Raw genomic sequence first — 22,044 nt, forward strand, 5'->3', positions numbered from 1 at the left:
TGATATTCTATTTAGAAATCAAACCAACAACCAACTACATTCTTCTCTCTCTCTCGTTACAGGTGTTATTGGTATAAATACCACTGATGTGATATGGGCTGCTATACTTAGTTGGAAACATCCGGATGGTATTCTTCGTATTACAAACAATCCCGACAGAAGTCCTGTCAACTTCCTTCAAGTCAGTCCTTATGATCAGGTCAGCTCAACACTCTCTCCCTAATTAACAATCTATCATCTTCATCATTGCATTCTTTTCTGTTGATTGTATTAATGGTGCCCCGTATCGTTTTCCTTGTCTACCACTGGCCCCCTTCTATCAATGGTGCTACTACAATTGCTAATGGTTTCTACCACTGACCCCTTCCATTTATAGTATCTATCGCTCACCCTCTTTTTATTGTCTACAGCTTTCCCTCTCCCTCCCTGGTGTTTACAACTGTTCCCCTTCCGTTAACGGCCTCTACCACTGTCTCCTCTTTTTCAGACCACCTGTATAGCATCTGTTCCCGACTGTCGCTTATTGTTTATTGGAGGTAGAGCTGGTGTGATAACAGTGTACACTACCCTACACAATACAGCAAAGGTAAGTAACACCACCAGGGTGTGTATGTGTGTGTGTGCGTGCCGATGTCACGTAAAAAGCAACATCCGACATGGTTGATGCCAGGTTCACCTGACTGGCTGCAGTGCCAGTGGCACGTAAAAAGCACCATCCGAACGTGGCCAATGTCAGTACCTCATGACTGGCCCCCATGCTGGTGGCATGTAAAAAGCACTGTCCGAACATGATCAATGCCAGGCCTGCCTGACTGGCCCTTGTGCCAGTGGCATGTAAAGAGCACCCACTACACTCTCGGAGTGGTTGGCACATAAGAAGCACCGTTCGAGTGTGATCAATGCCAATCCCACCAGATTGGCTCCCGTGCTGGTGGCGGCCATAAAAAGCACCATACAAGCATGGTCATTGCCAGCGTCGCCTGACTAGCCCCCAGGCCAATGACACGTAAAAAGCATCCACTACACACTCAGAGTGGTTGGCATTAGGAAGGGCATCTAGCTGTAGAAATTTTGCCAGATCAGATTGGAGCCTGGTGCAGCCTCCTGGCTTCCCAGTCCTCAGTCAAACCGTTCAACCCATACCAGCATGGAAAACGGACGTTGAATGATGATGATGATCCTACAATTGCAAGTCCACTGCCCTAACCACTGGGCCATTACTTCTCCACATTATATACATATGATGTAAGAGAATGGAGTATCTTGTATTACCATACAGTAAAGATATAACGACAGGGTGTGTGTATATGTATGTATATAAGGTGTGAGAGAAGGTAACACCTTGTCTAACAATGGTAAGGTGGTGATGATGAACGACTGATGACAGTGGTTGTGGTCATGTTAGGTGACCTGTCCAGTTTATATATTTGTGTACCTTTTCTCTTATTATTGCTGTTTGTTTTCCTTTTTGGTCAGAAATCTCACCTGCAAGTATTAGGCCACAAGAAACAACTCTATGGTCACACCTGTCCCATAACGACAATCACTGTGTGTAAATCTTACAGCATTTTTGTCAGTGCTAGTGAAGATGGGCTGTGCATCATCTGGGACTTGAATCGGTAAGTTGCTTCATTTCATTATTTACATTATTTACGTATGGGCATATGGCGTAGTGGTTAAAAGAGCGCAGGCTACTAAACCCAAGATTCCGAGTTCGATTCCAGGCAGTGACCTGAATAAATCGTTTAACGTCCGTTTTCCATGCTAGCATGGGTTAATTGGACATAGTGTTAATTGACAAAGAAAAGAAACTATGCTGGATCATAGATATAGCATGCTCAGCTGACAAGGTATGCAATAAAGAAGAAAGAAAAGTCGAGAAATATGACAGGTTAGCTTGGGAAGTTAAGCGGTTGTGGTCGATGAAAAAGGTGGCAGTAGTACCAATAATTGTCAGAGCCCTGGGAACAGTGAGCAAAAATCTCGAGAAATACGTGGAAGAAATAGGGGCTGCAATAAGGGTTGAGCACTTGCAGAAAACAGCACTGCTTGGAATCACTCAAATACTTCGGAAGGTGCTCGAAAAATAAGATGTGTTACCTTAGTTCGCTGGTAGTGAACAGCTGACATAGTAGTACATCTCCAGCATTAGAAGCTGTGCCAAGGCAATTACAATAATAATAACAACATCGAAAAATACCTTAGGATTGAGAACCCCTGGTTTGAAATTTCCCCAAGACACCTGATGATGGCTGGAGGGTATATCAGCCGAAACATTGTGTTAACAACAAACAAGATGAGGACAAATATCCGTCGAATGTAAATAATTCCTCATCTCTGAGATATAGAACTGTATTCTTGATTTCATATCATCTGCAATTAAAAACAATTCATTTTAACAATTCTTACCATCATCCTCATCGTAATGCTAACGAGCTTATTGTATACAGTGCTCAGGTGCACCACATCTCATCAGAAATTGCATGTGTATGTGTATGTATGTATATAAGGTGTAAGAGAAGAGAGAAGATAACATCTTGTATAAGAATGGTAAGGTGGAGATGATGAATGACATTGATGACACTGGTTGTGGTGATGTCAGGTGACCTATCCAGTGCAGTGTAAACGATGATGATGATCACCATCATCAGCATCATCATGTGATGGTGGTAAATGGTTGTCACAGCCATACAAGCAGCATCCTTTGTTTTTGAATGTTCCATGAAACAGCTCTGTCCACAGGGAAACATTCTCTTATTTGGAAAGAGGTGAAGGTTGGCGACATGAGAGGCACCTGGATGTAGGAAAACCTGCCTCAGCAATTTCCACGTGATCCATACAAACAGGGAAAGGTGGATGTTAAGTGATGATGTGAAAGAATCTTGAAGAATTGTAACGGGAAAACAAGTTGGTTTAAATGGCCATCATAGTTGTGTGTCTTTTAAAAATTTTTCAGTATGTGTATTTCTGTTTATTTCCACAGGCTGTCCTATGTACGCTCCATAGAAGGCCATACGTGTAGTGTGAACACCATTGCTATCAGTGAAACACTGGGTGATATTGTCACAATAAGTTCTGCTGGTAAATATTACATTATTTGGCATTTAATATTGCACGACCGTAAAATACACACACACACACAGATATACATGTAAGCACACACGTACAGATATATGTAGACGCCCGTACATACACACATTCATTCATATGCATGCAGACATACACATACATAATGATGCATATACTCATACACACACACACACAGAGCAGATATGAATCTCAAACACACTCACAACACAGTGATCCTTCAGCAAACACTTTGTTCTGTCTGTTGAGTTGCACTCCAGATGAACTCACAGTCCACTGCCACTCACATACACTCCCACCCTCAGTCACTTCACCCCCAACCCGTCTACCGCCAACACTTGTTGCCTCTCCACTAAACTCTCGCTCATTTCTACCATTTTCTTCACGCTTCAGGTGTCGGCAGTATCATGATGTTGCACACGGTCAATGCACAACTAGTTGCTGTACATAACTGCGAAGATAGAATACTGTGTGCCGCTTACTCCAGTGCTGCTGAAGGACGTTCTGTGAATGTTATTGCTGGGGGACTAAGTGCTGGTATCGTTCGGTAAGTGAAACTGGTATTGTTCCCATTGTACTCACTTCGTGCCCTTCTCTGCCTTGCATCCCACTGTCTCTTGTCTTGTCTTGAGACAGCATTCACCTGGGGTGGGTTGAGCTGGCTTCATTCATCCTCAATGCTGCATCTCTCACAAACACCGACCAGGCCGGGCGATTTGAGGCTAACGACCGCGTGATCTCCAACCACTCCTTATTCCAGTGGCTAACGCCGTAGATATGGGGGCCTAGGTTGGGTTCCAGATCAGCCTTGACCGTCATCAGCCAGGTTTTTTGTTGTCCACCACATCGCTTTCGCCAACCCTGAAGGGGATCTGGGGCAATTGCTTGGTAGATGAATTCTCCTGGTTGATGACGGAGGGCATGACACGAAGGATGCGGCATAGACAGAGGTGATTGAAGGATTCTAGTCGCTTAATATCTTCCACCCTCATCAGCCATGACTTGCTGCCGTAAAGAAGAATCGTTCGCACTAGTACTTGGTAGATCCGTACTTTGGTGGTGCATTGGATCTCAGATCTTGACCTGTGTCGTGCATTGAGTCAGTTGAAGGCTTGGCGAGCGAGGTCGATCCCTGTTTTTTGTCCCCTTTGTATAACAACTCTCTCATTTTACTCCCTCTCCTCCACCTCTTATCTCTTTCTCTAATGTAACGCATGACTGGCGTAATCACTCAACCAACCCAACTTTACATCCATTGTCATTAATATATATTTTCATCATCCCTTAACATTCTTTTTCCCAAGTTCAAATGCAGTACAGTAATCCTTCAACTATTGCGGCTGTTACGTTCCAAAACCCTCCGTGGTAGGTGAAAATCCACGAAGTAGAAACAGTACTCATCATTTAACGTCCGCTTTCCCTGGTGGCATGGGTTGGGCGGTTCGACCGGGGTCTGGGAAGCCAGGAGGCTGCACCAGGCTCCAATCTGATCTGGCAAAGTTTCTCCAGCTGGATGCCCTTCCTAATGCCAAGCACTCCGAGTGTGTAGTGGGTGCTTTTTACGTGCCACTGGCACGAAGGCCAGTCAGGCAGTTCTGGTAATGACCATGCTCAAAGGTGTTTTTTTACATGCTACCTGCACGGGAGCCAGCCTACCGGCACTGGCAAAGACCACGCTAGAATGTTGTTTTTCACGTGCCACCAGCATGGGAGCCAATCCATGGCCCTGGCAACAATCACACTCGGATGTACTTTTAACGTTCCAATGACATGAGTGCCAATCAGGCCATACTGTCATCGGCCATGTCAGTGATTTTTATTTGATTTCACTTGCCTCAGTAGGTCTTCGCAAGCGAAGTTTATTGTCCAATGAACGAGGGGTACTCATACAGATACTGTATATTTTTTTATTATTATTTTTATAATTTGTATATATATATATCATCATCATCATTATCGTTTAGCATCCACTTTCCATGCTAGCATGGGTTGGACGGTTCAACTGGGGTCTGGGAAGCCAGAAGGCTGCACCAGGACCAGTCTGATCTGGCAGTGTTTCTACAGCTGGATGCCCTTCCTAACGCCAACCACTCCGTGAGTGTAGTGGGTGCTTCTTACGTGCCAGATGAGGCCACGATTTGATGGTGCTTTTTACGTGCCACCAGCACGGAGGCCAGTCGGGGCGACGCTGACAACGGCCACGTTCGGATGGCTCTCTTATGTGCCAACGGCACTGGTATCACAGCTACAATTTCCATTGAAGTTGATCGATTTCGATTTTCACTTGCCTCAACAGGTCTTCACAAGTAGAGTTTTGTTTCCCAAGAAGGAAAGGTATGCATAAGTGGACTGGCTACATCCCATGTAGAGGCCACGGGTTATGGTCTCACATATATATATATATCTATATATATATTTATTTTATTATAAATGCAAAACAACACCACGGAGGAATCAATGTAGACTTAAATAATAAACCCCAATTGGTGAACTGCAATACGGCAAAGAAATACTGCAGACAGATTTTCTTTGGTTCGATGCCTTCTTTGATATATTTTATTTATTTATAAACTTGGACCTGCATGAGTGTTTTCACAAATTAATCAATCAGTGGTGAATGCAGTTTCTTGCAAAGCTCCCTAAGCTACTGCATGGGAGACAACAGTTAAGATTTCTCTCATGAGTTATCTCCCATGATTTGTATGTGTGTGTGTGTGTGTGTATATATTTATTTATCTGGAAATCTTGTACAATCTTGTGTAACTTTGTGTATTCTTGTTCAAAATGGAAATGAGAGCCAACATTCCTGCGACAGGTTTGATAATTGTTACAAAATTTGCTTTTGCATGAAACCATTGGTAGCTTTGTTAACCTAGAAATAAAAAAAAATGTTTATCCACCACTGCGGTGTTGAGCATTCATTCTCACTGTTTGATATTTAGTAAGAATGCGTTATCCCATCATTGTTTCACTTTATTGTATTTCCTTGTAGACTGTGGAACAGTTGGACCCTGGAACCTGTTAGAGATCTTGTTGATGAAGCACTGAAGGGCAAGCAGATTTTGAGGTGAGTTGAGGGTCTTTATTAAACTGTATTAATTAGAATTCATTGCATAACACTGGACTCTCTTTAGAATCAGTTTAGTGGGTGTTTTCACGTGCCACCAGCACAAGGGCCAGTCAGGTCGTGCTGGCAACAACCACACTCAAATGGTGTTTTTTTACATGCTACCTGCATAGGAGCCAGTCCGGCGGCACTGGTGACGACCACACTCAAATGGTGTTTTCCATGTGCCGGTAAGGCGATGCTGGTAATGATCGCGCTCCAATGGTGCTTACCTTTCAATCTCAGTATTAAAGCTATGCATAATACTGCCGTAGTACACATGCTGCGTACATTCCTACAACAACGTTTTCTTTACATGTTATAAAAGCAGAAGTAAATCTGCCTCCAGCTCAGTTGCACGCCAGTGTTTCACGTGTTTTACTACATAAACGTCACCAACTGCCTGTCCTGAGTAATTACTGACAGCCTCGTAGCAAAATCCGTTCCTGGACTCAAATTACATTCATACATCCATTACAAAAAGATGCAGCTTTTCTTTCTCTTTCTCTTCAAACACTCATATTTTGAAAAGCCTGGTACTTATTCTATTGGTCTCTTTTTGCCGAACCGCTAAGTTACAGCGATGGTGGAAGAACAAAGACACACAAATATATACATATGTATATATATACACACACACACGATATGCTTGTTTCAGTTTCCGTCTACCAAATCCACTCACAAGGCTTTGGTCGGCCTGGGGCTATAGCAGAAGACACTTGCCCAAGATGTCATGCAGTGGGACTGAACCCGGAACCATGTGGTTGGTTAGCAAGCTACTTACCACACAGCCACCCCTGCGCCTATCTATTTTTTTTTTTTATTATCATTATCCCTAATGCGTTGCTGTTATTAAATTTTGATGTCTTTTCTCTCTCTCTCTTCCAGTTTGACATTTACTCACGATTCTCAACATCTGTGCGTGTCGGCTTCAGATGGAACAATAACCTTCTGGGCAAACCAGGCATCAAAGCCAAGAACTCCACGTCTGATTCTCTTTCTCTGAATCAAAAGTCCTGCCCACTCCTACCAACAACAACAGCAAAAACATAAATTAAAAAAACAAAAAACAAACAGATAAAGTACTAAAACCAAAATTTTGTAATTATCACGAAAAAAGAAAAAAGACTTATTTCACAATTACTGTTGCTCCACTGACCCACCAGGTCCCTGTAAATAGAAAAAAAACACCCAGCCCTCCCCCAACCCTTTCAACTATGGTTTCTATAACCAAATTCTATGCACATACTACCTTGTTATTATGGTTACCATTTATTTTTTTTCCCCCCAAATTTGGTTCGTTTCTCTTGGAAATTCTCATCAGTACTCGTTGTCGTAAGGACAGCAAACGTTAGTGAAGGACATGTCTACCTTAGACATTATGTTTTTGCATCATTATGTAATTTATTCAAACATTTATTATTTATTCATTTCTATCTTCTTCCTCTTCTCCCTCTGTACATGAATGTATGTACCGTATTCGATGGCATAGAAGACACACACACACCAATTTCAGCAGTGAAAATTCAGGACAAAAAAAAAAGAAAAAAAAAAAACTAGAAATTTTTAGGGCATTAAAGCTTATGAGAGGCCCGACCTCACATACAGGACCAGAGATGATTTTGTTTTGAGACTTATTTTTGGAGGAAAAAAAGTGTGTATTATATACCATCAAATATGATATGTATCCTTCCTCACTCTTTTGGAAAAAAGTGAAAATTCTGAGAAATTTTAGGGTGTTTAAGTCTGTTTTTTTTTCCCCTTTTTTACAGGATGGCACCAGCCATTATGTGACACATCAGCACGTGTCATTACTAATCTACTTCCCAGAAACACTTTAAAAACTATTCCCACTGGGTGAAACTGTCTTGGAATTCAATAGTAGGGCTGTGGGGGCCATTTCTGTTGTTTGGTAAAAAACTATGGCAAATCTTGTAAAATAGAACCAAGTTCTTTATGAGTCAACATAAAAACAGTTTCAACAACTGAATTGCAATTTTAAGATGGTTAACGCCTACAGTTCAAAAATAAAGGCATTAATGACATGAATTCCACACCCTTCCCTACTTCATCTCCACCCCTTTTTGTAAAGATGACAGGATTTGGGCCTTGTATAAGCGACGATAATTTTATAATCCAAGACTGGTCTCACCTATTTGTAGATATTCACCTAGTTTGCATTGGCAACATAGATTGTCTCCCCTTCTTCAGTCTTTGGCACAATTCAGTTCTTGAACTTCTACATACACACGCACACATGAGAGAAAAATGTATATCTGTGCATATGAGTGTATGTGTGTATATATATATATATTATATATATATATATATATATATATATATATATATATATATAGATATATGCATACATATACAATTTATATTTAAAAAAAAGATTTTGACTAACTTCCAAGTTCTACTGAACAAGCATAACGAACAGTCTGTCAGTGGAACTTCAAAGTCACTGTCAACTCTTTTTAAAATAAATAAATATTTGGTTCAATGAATTTTTATATTTTTTTTAGAATATAATACATCACCATTATTATAATCAATGTGCATTGTGTGTGCATTTATATAATTTCATATGCATACATATATATATATATAATATATATATATATATCTCGCAGTATCAACAAGACTGTTGGATGTTGTTAGACATCACTGGTCACAATGCACTTCGCATTGTTTTAGCTATCAAATGATAACACCCATGTGTCATTTGAAAGCTAAATTATATGTCTATATGTATATACGTAATTATATAAATAAAATATGAATTAGAGATAAAACCACTATTATGCAACTCAAACAGTGATAGACATAAACCAATACATAAATAACAAATAATATATATATAACTAGATCTCAAAAAGTATAAAAATGAATGATAAATATATAATATAATAAGTAAAAACACTACGTACGTTTCATGGCTACAATTAAATTCAAATTACAATTAAGTTTCAATTGAAATAAATTCGAATTAAAATTATACTGTGAAATTTGATTTAATACTAAATTGAATTTTTCCCTGTAAGTTTGGAGTTATACTCCCTAATATTATTATTATTATATATATATGTATATATAATTATATATATTTGCACACCCACCACATACTGAGTACAATAACTGTGATGTGTTACATTCTAAAAACTACAAAAATTCATTAACATACATATATATATATACACACACACATGGACGTGTTTATATATATATATATATAAACAGATGTGTTTGTACAAACGTTAATATTTTTCTCTCCTCTTTAATTAAACTTAAAAAGTAAAATAAATTATATTTTAAAGATTGCTTATATTTCTTACGATAAAAAGTTTATTCTATCTTCTCGACATAAGCATCTCTAACGGAATATGAACACACACATACACCCCACACACCCACGCCGCACACATACGCTGAATAACACAGTAAAAGTAATGTTTATTTTTTTTATCTAAAATCCATGAAAGTTCACGTTATATTTATCTGCCTTTCACTATTTATTGATTATAGATTATTGATCTAACCCCACCGTCCTCCACACCCTGTAGCTTGCCAGTGTCTGTAAAAGATAAAACAAATCTCTTTTGTCCCATTTTGTATTTCAATCTCACAGCAAAATATCAAAAGTTCATCTTAAAAGTTCCCTACCACCACCACCACTTTCATCTGACCAACTACATCTTCCTCACCAACTGAACACTCCCCCACTGTCTTCCCTCCACCAGCCCAGGACACTCTATACCACACCCCATGTATCTATGCACTCTACCCACACTCACGTCAGCAGAAGTGTTTTCCTAACTTTCAAATTAATTCAAAATTTCAATAAGTGGAATTACATTTTCTGTACACTACTTGTGTCTGATAAACCTGTACTTTCTATGTACGTTTATATATATATATATATATATGTGTGTGTGTATATTGTATGTTTATTTGTGTGCATATGTATGTGCTCATGTAAATGTATTTGTACTTGTGTATGTTTATATATGTATATAAGTGTGTGTGTATATATTTGTTTTATATATTACACACAATTATGTTAAGGTGTTGTTGCAAGACAACTGTGTCGTATAACTTGTGTGTTTGTATCTGTATCATTCCAACACCTAAAACACACGTGCCTCGTTGGTCTCCAGAACACAAGCACTCCTTCCTCCTTTTGACTGAACCTTACCCCACCTTGACTCAAAGCTGCCTGTGTATAGCTGACCTAAATCAGCTATACATTATATATATATATATATATACACCCTGTTCACCACTTTCAAGCTGATCCCTAATATTTCTCTCCTACCTCCCCATCCACCTACAAGCACGCACACACACACACACCAGGGCCTTTCTTATTGCATCTTTAACACTCCTCCCTTATTTCTCCTAGATTCCTACTTCTATTTTGTTGTTTACAATTTGGTATTCTTTACAGAAATGAAGAACAGATTTCTTTTTTTTTCTCTTTCACCAGAGTCTGAGTTAAAAAACAAAAACTGCAACACAAAAGCCGTTCCCTATTGGGGAACACATTTCTTGGTATTTCTTTAAGGCTTTGTATTTTGTCTCCCTCCAAAAACAAAAAAAACAAAAATTTTATCATTATTCTTAGGGCAGTGGATCAACAGAACTGTTGGAATATTGGATAAAATACCTTGTGGTGTTTGTTCTAATTTGTTACATTGTGTTACTTTCCTGTTGGGGTCAAATTTGCTTTTCATCTGTCTAGGGTTAATAGAATAAAGTACCAGTAAAGCACAGGGGCTAATGTAATTACCTGCCCCTCTCCTAAAAATTAGTGTCCTTCTCCCTGAATTAGAATTATTAATACCAGTAATTTCTGTCCCCAATATTAGCAGGGGATAAGGTGGGAGTTGGCAGAACTGTTACCATGCTGGGCGAAATGCTTAGTGGCATTTCATCCATCTTTATGTTCTGAAGTTAACTTTGCCTTTCATCTCTTTGGTGGGGGTCACTAAAATAAATACCAGTTGCGCACTGGGGTTGATGTAATTGACTTACCCCCCCACTTCCCCTGAACTTGCTGGCCTTGTGCCAAAATTTGAAACCAGTGGATTGACAAAATCATCAGAGCAGTGGAAGAAATACCTTTTGGTATTTAGTTTAGTCCTATATAATTCTGAGTTTGAATCCCACAGAGTTTAACTTTCAGGGGTCAATAAAGTGAAGTACCAATCAAGTACTTGGGTTGATCTAATCAATTAGCACCTGCCTGCTAAAATAGTTGGCACAATGCCAAAATGAGAATCATTGCGAAGATGACAAGATGGCAAAATTGTTAGCAGCGTCAGAAGAATGCCTAGCAGCTTTCTTCCAGCTCTTTACATTCTGAGTTCAAATCCAATGAGGCGCAACTTTGCCTTTCGGGTTGAACAATATAGGATACCAGTCAAGTACTAGGGTCAATAAATAAATATATATATATATATATATATATATCTAGTGTATCCATCTTCCCCCAAATTGCTGGCTTTGTGCCCAAAATAGAATTATTATTATTAAATTACTGCAAATGTAAACAAATCGTGGAGTTTATTCCATGTCCATCTGCACAATATTACCGTTATATTACTCTTATGTCTGTGAGTAGCAAAGTGCCAAGGGACCTACTGTTGTGTCTGCACATCCCCAATATAACGCATTGGCTTTTAATGGAAGAAACACAGGGGGTGGAGGGGGTAATATTGAACTCTAGTCTTCTGTTGTTGCATGTGAATTCACAGTCAAAACAAAGAATAAAAGTTCTTCCTTTCAATAAAAGTATTTTAAAGTTTACCATATTTTGGCACCCTGCCCCCTCGCTCAACCAAACGTACTCTTTCTGTTCTCCCCGTTTTTCTGCTAACCATCGTCCCACCATCACAATCACCACCTCTGTATAGTTTTATAATTAAGCTTTCGTGTATGCATCATGCTGCTAATATCTTCATATATACATTCTCCATTCTATCCTAAATCTGATTAAAACTTTCAAGGTTGTCTCCACTGACCATCTTCACACACACACACACACACACATGTTTGCCATGGAGAAAAATACGTTGCTTCATCTAAAGCATTGATTATCCATTTTTTCCTTTCCCCCTCTGGACCCCTTCCCTTAGCCATTTGATGTTTAAAAAAGTTGCTCTACAGATACTTTCAAAATTCCTATTTTGTTTGCCCCACATTCCCTTGTGTAGGCTGAACTGTGTAAAACATCAGAGAAAGAAACCTGTTTCTTACAACAAACACATCTAAAGCAAAAGTTATCCACGGACCCATAAAATACTACCGTGGACCCAATTTACTATTTTTCTTGGGTGCATCACCAAAATTCTTGTATGGACCCCCCTCCCCACCCCCAGTTAAAAACCACTGATCTAAAGTATGAGTTATTTTCTCAAAGACAAAACTGCAGTAAAAAGGCCTTTTACAGGTTCTGATATAATCCCAAAACATATTTGAACTGATCAAAGGTTTGTATAACTACCCACAATATACATAAATCATTTTTAAGGGTGGAACTCAAAGTAGATAAAAGTTACAAACACTAGCATGCAGAATACTTGGATGACAAAAAAAAAAAAGGTGAAGGTTACGCATGGGACACAAACCCATATATACATTATATATATATATATATATATATATATCATCATCATCATCGTTTAACGTCCGTTCTCCATGCTAGCATGAGTTGGACGGTTCGACCTGGGATCTGGGAAGCCAGGAGGCTGCACCAGGCTCCAGTCTTATCTGGCAATGTTTCTACAGCTGGATGCCCTTCCTAACGCCAACCACTCCATGAGTGTAGTGGGTGCTTTTTACGTGCCACCTGCACTGGTGCCAGGCGAGGCTGGCATCGGCCACGGTCGGATTGGTGCATTTTACGTGCCACCTGCACGGAAGCCAATATACACACATATATATATGTCAGTTTTTCAGTTTCCTTCTACTAATTCCACTCACAATAGTCATGGTAAGACAACAAAAGAATGAATGAGACCTCAATATTATGTAAATAGAGAAATCTATCTGTAATATAATTTGTGTCAATTATTCGGTTGCCATAATAAAACTCTGAGTTTCGGATGTCAGGGTGGAAATCTTCAGCATTAGCATTTTTTTTTTTCTCTTAATAACTGAAGAGATGCTGGAGCAGATTTCTGCCCCGACATCCGAAACTCAGAGTTTTATTATGGCAACCGAATAATAGTCACATATATATATATATATATACACACACACATGGAGGCACAATAGCTCAGTGGTAAGGGCAGCAGACTCACGGTTTTGATTCCCACACCAAGTGTTGTGTTTATTGAGCGAAAACACCTAAAGCTCCACGAGGCTCCGGCAGGGGGTGGGGAGAACCCTGCTGTACTCTTTCACTACAACTTTCCTCTCATTTTCTTCTTCCTGTTTCCGTTGTACCTGTATTTCAAAGGGCCAGCCTTGTCACACTCTGTCATGCTGAATTTTCCCGAGAATTACTTTAAGGTTACACGTATCTGTGGAGTGCTCAGCCACTTGCACATTAATTTCATGAACAGGCTGTTCCGTTGATCGGATCAACCAGAACCCTCGTCGTCGTAACCGACGGAGTGCCACGATATATATATATATACACGCAATTACACATTATGAGAAGTAAAAAAAATTAAAATTTTTAATTTAATTCCAAGCACAACTACATTAATATTTTGAGATTCAACATAATTATTGCTATAATTACCACAATTACTACCACTACTGCTGTTTAAAGCTTCCATAAAAAATGCCTTGCAGTTCTTTACATTCTGAGTTCAAATCCTGCCAAGGTCAACTTTGCCTTTTATCATCCCAGGGCTGATAAAATAAAGAACCAGTCAAGTACTGGAGTTGATAGAATCAACTAACCCCTCTCCCTCAAATTTCAGGCCTTGTACCTATGCTAGAAATAATAATAAAATTTCTCTGACTAATAACCTCTCTACACTGAAGTAAAATGTAATTGCATTTCTGAGAAACACACTATCTTCACAGTGCAGCTTTAAATATAAAAAGTTATATTAAAAAAAAAAAAAAACAGACAAAAAAATATCCCTGATCCCTATATTACATATACACACACACATCTCTAATTTCACTGCAGCTTTACCCTCATTATTGCAAATTACCACTTAATTATTACCTCACTTCCTCTCAGGTTTTGCTTCGCCTTTACCCCCAGATTAATATATTTCAGAATTAAGGCAGTGACCTGGCGCAATTGGTAGCATGTTGGACTGAAAAGCTTAACAGCATTTCATCCATCTGTGTTCTGAGTTCAAATTCTGCCAAGGTCAATTTTGCCTTTTATCCTTTCAGGGTTACTAAATTAAGTACCAGTAGAATACTGGGGTTGATATAATCGACTTACTCCTCCTCCAAAATTGCTGGCCTTGTGCTAAAATTTGAAATCAATATTTTTAAGAAGTATTCTCTTCTCACAGTCACTCATTATCTTCTTCAATCTCATAACGAACTACCATTTTTTCAAATTAATTAATTGTTATTTTCCGTTTATTAATACACTTCCAGTCCTAAACAAACCCATCCATGTTTTAGTTTTGGTTTTTGGGAAATTCCATTGAATTAAAAACCTTCAATTAGTTATTGATTTGGTTGACCCCTCTCACTTGCAATGTCCCCTTCTAGATTTGGTATAAATAAACAAGAAGGGAAATAAATGCATCCCCACCACTGAGATATAATTAGTTAACCCTAGCATAGAAGTTATCAGTGACTCTCAGTGAGTTTTTTTTTTTCTTTTCTTTTACATGGAGACTAAAAATTACTGTTTCAAACTGGATTATTTGAATTTTAGGAAATGTACAGAACGTTTCTTTAAGGCTTATATAAAGTGAAATACATAATCTACAGAAAAAAATTCATAAATGGAGGTATAATGAATGTTTTAAGATTGTTTAAACATGTGTATATCATCATCATCGTTTAATGTCTGCTTTCCATGCTGGCATGGGTTGGACAGTTCAACTGGGGTCTGGGAAGCCAGAAGCTGCACCAGGCTCCAATCTGATCTGGCAGTGTTTCTACAGCTGGATGCCCTTCCTAATGCCAACCACTCCCAGAGTATAGTCGGTGCTTTTTATGTGCCACTGGCACAGGGGCCAGAGGAGCTGGCACCAACCATGATTGGACGGTGCTTTTTACGTGCCACCGGCAAGGAAGCCAGTTAAGGTGGTACTGGCATTGACCACGTTTGGATGGTGCTTTTTACGTGCCACCAGCACAGGGGTTACAACTACAATTTCCATCTGATTTGATATTGATGTTGATGTACTTGACTCAATAGGTCCCCTCAAGCACAGCATGTCACCCTATGATCCTAGATACTTTTGAGCGGGCTGGTTATGCAACACTGGTGTAGGTTAGAGCTGTGAAGTCACTTTATTTGCCGGGTCTTCTCAGTCACAGCATACCTCCAGAGGTCTCTGTCTTTTGTCATTGCTTCTGTGAAGCCCAACGTTCGAAGGTCATGCTTCACCACCACATCCCATGTCTTCCTGGGTTTCCCTCTACTGTTTGGGAGTGGCACTTCTTCACACAGCTCTCCTTGTCCATCCGCAGTACATGACCACACCAATGCAAACGTCTCTCTTGGACTACTTTGCTGACACCTGGCTTAAAATTTTGTATTAGTCTACTGAAGCTTTATCTGTATATCACAACCTACCACAAAATCCTGCCCTTTTACCAGAAAATGTTGCAATTTATTTTGCTGTAATTTAAAACCCAACGTAGAATTATGCCACATTTTGATGGTGAGAAAAATAGCAGAGCTAACCAGGATGAGTTTATAGTCAGCATCTCTGTAGCTGCTAAGTGAAAGAGTATCCTGCAAATTGTCTTCTATATTAGAACTGTCTCACGATTGACGAACTCTAAGTAATACAAACTGCAGGGATGATATTCGTTAATTAACGCAGGGGTTCGTTGGTAGCCTGTATTTATTTCTAGTGCGGCAGGATAGTAGTCAGTTTATAGAGAATATTAATAAAACTGAAGACGGTGAGCTGGCAGAAACGTTAGCATGCCAGGTGAAATACTTAGTGGTATTTCGTCTGCCACTACGTTGAGTTATATATTATTTTGGAATATTTTCCTAAATGTATTTGAGACCTTGTTTAAGGTTACCTCAATTGGGAGAATATTTTTTATTCACGAAATCGGTAGACATAATGAGTTTGGCTTTAGTAGCATTTTCAAAATTTAATTAAAGTAACTCTGGAATGATTACTAAGAGTTTTAGTGTTTTAACCCTAGGCTTGATCCAACAGGTCTATAATTAAAAGGACATTCAACAGTGACTGTCCCCTCTTTATATTCACTCAATATATCTATAATTACATTATCCACTGAGTCTTATTTTTTTAAGATGGTGGTCTATGACTTGAGAGATTTGGCTGGCATTTCTAGCAGGTAGAGCGTCCACATTGAAGCTATCTCATCAATTTATAGGTTTTAGTTTCGTGTGTGTGTCCACTGAAGTATGTAGTAGTATTCATCAACAGATTTAGAATGAAAGGGACCCCCTCCTCATCACTAGCAGAATTTATATTCAAAACCTAAACATTTCTTTGTTGTAGGAAAATAGTAGAAGCAAGGAGTGGTGCTGGTTGGGGGGAGGTTCAAATGATAGGAGGCATTTTGGCACAGCTGTTTTGGCGCTGCCTCTTCGGCAGCACTAAATCAATGCTGACTTCTTTGACGTGCATGCATGTAAGCAGATTTCTTTTGTGTGTGAGATAAGAGGGAAGGTATTTATATTAATTGTGTTCAGTTAATTATAATGCCTCGTTAGTGATCCTGCATGGCCCAGTGGTTAGGGTGTTGCTGATGCAAAGGAGTGGCTGTGTGGTAAGTAACTTGCTTACCAACCACATGGTTCCAGGTTCAGTCCCACTGCATAGCACCTTGGGCAAATGTCTTCTGCTATAGCCTTGGGCCGACCAAAGCCTTGTGAGTGGATTTGGTAAACAGAAACTGAAAGAAGCCCATCGTATATATACATATATATGCATCATCATCGTTCAACGTCCGTTTTCCACGCTAGCACGGGTTGGACGGTTCGACCAGGGTCTGGGATGCCAGGGGCTGCACCAGGCTCCAGTCTGATCTGGCAGTGTTTCTACGGCTGGATGCCCTTCCTAACGCCAACCACTCTGCGAGTGTAGTGGGTGCTTTTTACGTACCACCCGCACAGGTGCCAGGGGGATCCGGGATCGGCCACGATCGGTTGGTGCTTTTAACGTGCCACCGGCACGGAAGCCAGCCAGGGCGGCGCTGGCATTGGCCACGTTCGGATGGTGCTTTTTATGTGCCACCGGCACAGAAGCATATATATATATATATATGTGTGTGTGTGTGTACGTATGTATTTGTGTGTCTGTGTTTGTTCCCATCATTGCTTGACAACCAATGCTAATGTGTTTATGCCCCCATAACTTAGTGGTTTGGCAAAGGAGACCGATAGAGTAAGTACAATGCTTAGAACGAAAATGTCCTGGGGTCGATTTGTTCGACTATAGGTGGTGCTCCAGCATGGCCACATTTCATTTTGCTCCAGTCCACTCATCTGTAAATGAGGCGTCCAGCAACAGACAGGTGTCCCATTCGTCAGAGCGAATGTTTTGATCTTGGACACTTGTACACCATAGGGACCAGGTAGCCAGCACTATGAACCCTAGGGCTTGAGACAATTTACTTCACAAAATCTCTCTCTGTGTATATTTCTGGTTGCACTAGTGTTCACGTTTGCTTCTAACACCAAAACAAACAATCGGAAGATCCAGTCAGCCGTTCAAAAAGTACCCAAAGATTAGAGTACAGCAAATGCTTTTTAATTCTCCACTTTGTACATTAAATATTAGAAAAGTGTGTGGAGGTCAGACAAATTCCTGTATCATATTTTCCATTAAGCTTTGGCTGCTGATGACTATAATTAATTAATTAATTAATCAATCAATTGGTCTTGCTACCAATATTACACTGTGATGAGGGCGTTATTCTTATTCTTTGGTACTATTCAACAATCTATTACAAAATGTTGGTCTTCAAATTAATTTCACAGAAATGTCTCAGTTATTATCATTATTATTATCATCTAAGGCAGCAAGCTGGCAGAATCATTACCATGCCGGGCAAAGTGCTTCGTGGTATTTCGTCTGTCGCGGCGTTCTGAGTTCAAATTCTGCCGAGGTTGACTTTGCCTTTCATCCTTATGGGGTCGATAAAATAAGTACCAGTTAAGCACTGGGGTCGATGTAATCGGTTTACTCCCTTCCCGAAATTGCTGGCCTTGTGCACAAAATTCGAAATTATTATTACTATTATCTAAGGTGGCGAGCTGGCAGAATCGTTAGCATGCTGGGTAAAATGCTCAAGGGCATTTCATCCATCCTGACGTTCTGAGTTCAAATTCCGCCAAGGCCGACTTTGCCTTTTGTCCTTTCAGGATTGATGAAATAAGGATCAGTTACGCACTGGGGTTGATGTAACTGACTAGCCCCCACCCCCACCCCACTCCCCAACCATTTCAGGGGCCCTGTGCCTATAGTAGAAAGGGTTATTATTTTCATCCCAAAATATAATTCCACTCCATTCGAATTTTATCAAAAGTAAATTTTTGTTTTTGTTTATTTTATTATACATATATATTTTTTTGGTATTTTAAAGCATTTTTGATTCAATTAAAAAAAAATAAATGTTCAAATAAAATGATCTTTTAATGGAGACTGTCAGAGAGAGAAAGAGAGTGTGTGTTTGTGTGCATGCATGCCTGTATATATATATGTGTGTGTGTATATGTATATACACATATATATATATACACACACACACATATATATATATATACACACATACACACAAACAGTCCGACCCATGCCAGCATGGAATATAGGATACTAAATGATGTATATATACATGTGTGTGTATATATATCTCTATATAAGTATATATATATATATATACTCATAAATTATCATTTATGTCTGTTTACATACAATGTGGCTTAAGTTCTGGTATAATTATTTTTATTTTTATCATTACGACTATTTTTTACAATGTCAAATAATTGCGTTCACTTTTATATATACATATATATATTTTATTTTTCTCCCCCCCCCCCTTCGAAGAACTTTCAATTTTTTTTATTTTTTTAAATCTACCATTTTCTGCACCGCCATGCTTGCAGTCCTCCCTCCCGCCCACGCCCACCCCTAAATACCATTTACAGAACTCCTCCATTCCACCCACCCACCAACCTTCAAATGCTGCTAACTCACAATAAATTCCTCTCTCTCTCTCAACATTTTGCTCTTTCGATTTCATTTCCAAAACCCATCTTCTTCGACATTACCCTAAAACTGCTTCCATTTTGCCATCCATTCCACCATTTTCTCAGTAGACACCTATTAAACCTGTTCTTATTCATCTTCATCCAAACGAAACATAACCAACAACAACAACAACACCTTATTTTATTTCTCTCTCTCTCTCCCCCGCCACCATCTCTCCTCCTCCTCCTCTACTTATCTGTCTTGTTATTATACAGTTTTTTTTTGTTTTTTTTTTGTTTTTTTCCAAATGAAAATAAACTTGTTGCGTTATACGAAGTCACTGGTTCCGTGGTTTGTCTCTCTTCTCTTACTTCGTTTGTTTCGGTCACTGGACTAAGGCCGTGTTGGGGCACTGCCTTAACCCTTTAGTATTTAAACTGGCCATAACCGGCCAAAATATTTAATCTGTTTTATGTTCAAACTGACCAGATCCAGGCTCTCACACCTACCCTACAATGTCCACTTTTCAAGATTGCTCCTGGGGTCAGGCAGAATTTGAGGCAGATTTTCTACCGCCGAATGCTCTTTCTGTCACCAACCCTCAGCTGTTTCCAAGCAAAACCATTTTCCCTCCATTGCCAGACATATTTTTCACAGAAGACTAGAAATGAACAACTTTGCTGATGTCAAAATAAGGGTACAAAAAAAAACCCCAGTAATTACACCATCAAGATCTTGAAGATATGAGATAATGCATGATTAATTCAAATCAATGGGAATCAATAAGCATTATGTTTGATAGGATAATCTGAACACTAAAGGGTTAAAGGGATTTGGTTGGGGGAGGACTTTAAACTTTAGTAGTGGCTGTGTGGTAACAAACTTGCTTCCCAACCACATGGTTCCAGGTTCAGTCCCACACAGCATGGCACCTTGGGCAAGTGTCTTCTACCATAGCCTCGGGCTGACCAAAGCCTTGTGGGTGGATTTGGTAGGCAGGAACTGAAAGAAGCCCATCATATATATATATATATATATAATAATAAATATTAGGGAATAAATCCAAATTTACAGGGAAAAAATCAGATTTAGGATTAAATCCAATTTTATAGTAAAATATTATATAATATTAATTCGAGACAAAGCCACTATTTTGCAAAACAAACAAGGAAAGACTTAATCAATACATAAAATTTTAATATAAATAAACAAATAAATAAATACATATATATATATATATATCATCATCATTGTTTAACGTTCACTTTCCATGCTGGCGTGGGTTGGACAGTTTGACTGAGGACTGGCGAGCCAGGATGCTGCACCAGGCTCCAGTCTGATCTGCCAATGTTTCTACAGCTGGATGCCCTTCCTAATGCCAACTACTCCGAGAGTGTAGTGGGTGCTTTTTATGTGCCATCAGGACAGAAGCCAGTCAGGCTGAACTGGCATCGACCAACATTCGGACGGTGCTTTTTATGTGCCCCAATTTGGAGTGACAGTTTTTAAATATAAACAAACAAGATTTTCTGGGCAGGGAACACTGACGGGGTCGGGTGCATGGGTATACTTCTTGCGGAGAAATGGGTGGATAAGGTAATCGAGGTAGTCAGAGGATGCGACAGAATACTTAAGATTAGATTAGTGCTTCATCATGGATTAGCAACCATTATCTCGGCCTATGCCCCTCAGCCAGGGCTACCCGATGGACAGAAGGACCAATTCTATGACCCCCCCCCTCTTGCGGACTACCTCGTTAACAAATGACAGGGACCCTATCTTTGTGTCTGGTGACTTCAATAGACATGTTGGATGACATATAGGAGGCTACAGTTTTTGGGTCCCGCAATGAGGAGGGAACCAGGCTGCTGGAGTTCTGCGGTACAAATGATCTTATGGTTTGCAATACTAACTTCAGGAAACCTGCCAGTCACCTAGTCACCTACCATTCTGGCAGATACACAAGCCAAATTGACTACATCCTCACCAGAAAAAGGGAAAGATGGCTGCTTATAAATGCCAAAACCTTCCCAGGTGAAGAATGTATTCCACAACATAGACTGGTAGTTAGTGACTTCAGGATCAGGGCTAAGTGGATGATACCCAGAAGACAACCAGCATGGAGGAGAAGGGTCTGGAAGCTTAAAGATCCTGCGAATGGACAGAGATTTAGACATATTACTCAAAAACTTTGCCGAAATAGAAGGGGATATAGCTTTACACGATATAGAAGACAACTGGAGGTTTCTACGGGACAACCTGCTGAGAGCCACTGACCAGATCTGTGGATGGTGCAAAGTCCCCTCTCGACCCAAAATAATGTGGTGGTGGAATAATGTTGTTGACGGGGCTATTACAGAAAAGAAACAGGCTTGGAAGGACTGGAAGAATGGTGGTAGCAGGGAAGTGTATCCGACTGCCAGAAGGGAAGCTACAAGACAGGTTTATTTAGCCAGAGGGGAAGCAGATAAGAAAAAATTTGCCAATGTTCTGCGCCATGAGGACCAAAGA

General features: G+C 39.6%; 1 protein-coding gene across 2 annotated transcripts in view; it reads left to right on the forward strand.

The window, feature by feature from the left end:
• The window catches only part of LOC115232531 (lysosomal-trafficking regulator), a 268,514-nt gene extending 260,591 nt beyond the window's left edge, over positions 1-7,923 (forward strand). For both annotated transcript variants that reach the window (XM_029802457.2, XM_036509015.1), the window contains exons 50-56: positions 63-199; positions 488-586; positions 1,477-1,619; positions 2,984-3,081; positions 3,481-3,634; positions 6,080-6,154; positions 7,082-7,923. In XM_029802457.2, coding sequence (XP_029658317.1) covers positions 63-199; positions 488-586; positions 1,477-1,619; positions 2,984-3,081; positions 3,481-3,634; positions 6,080-6,154; positions 7,082-7,199 — 824 coding nt within the window. In that variant the 3' untranslated portion in view covers positions 7,200-7,923. The remainder of the gene's footprint in view (positions 1-62; positions 200-487; positions 587-1,476; positions 1,620-2,983; positions 3,082-3,480; positions 3,635-6,079; positions 6,155-7,081) is intronic.
• The last annotated feature ends 14,121 nt before the right edge of the window (positions 7,924-22,044 follow it).

The sequence above is a fragment of the Octopus sinensis genome, linkage group LG1 (assembly GCF_006345805.1).
Source record: "Octopus sinensis linkage group LG1, ASM634580v1, whole genome shotgun sequence".
NCBI classification, from domain to species: Eukaryota; Metazoa; Mollusca; class Cephalopoda; order Octopoda; family Octopodidae; genus Octopus; species Octopus sinensis.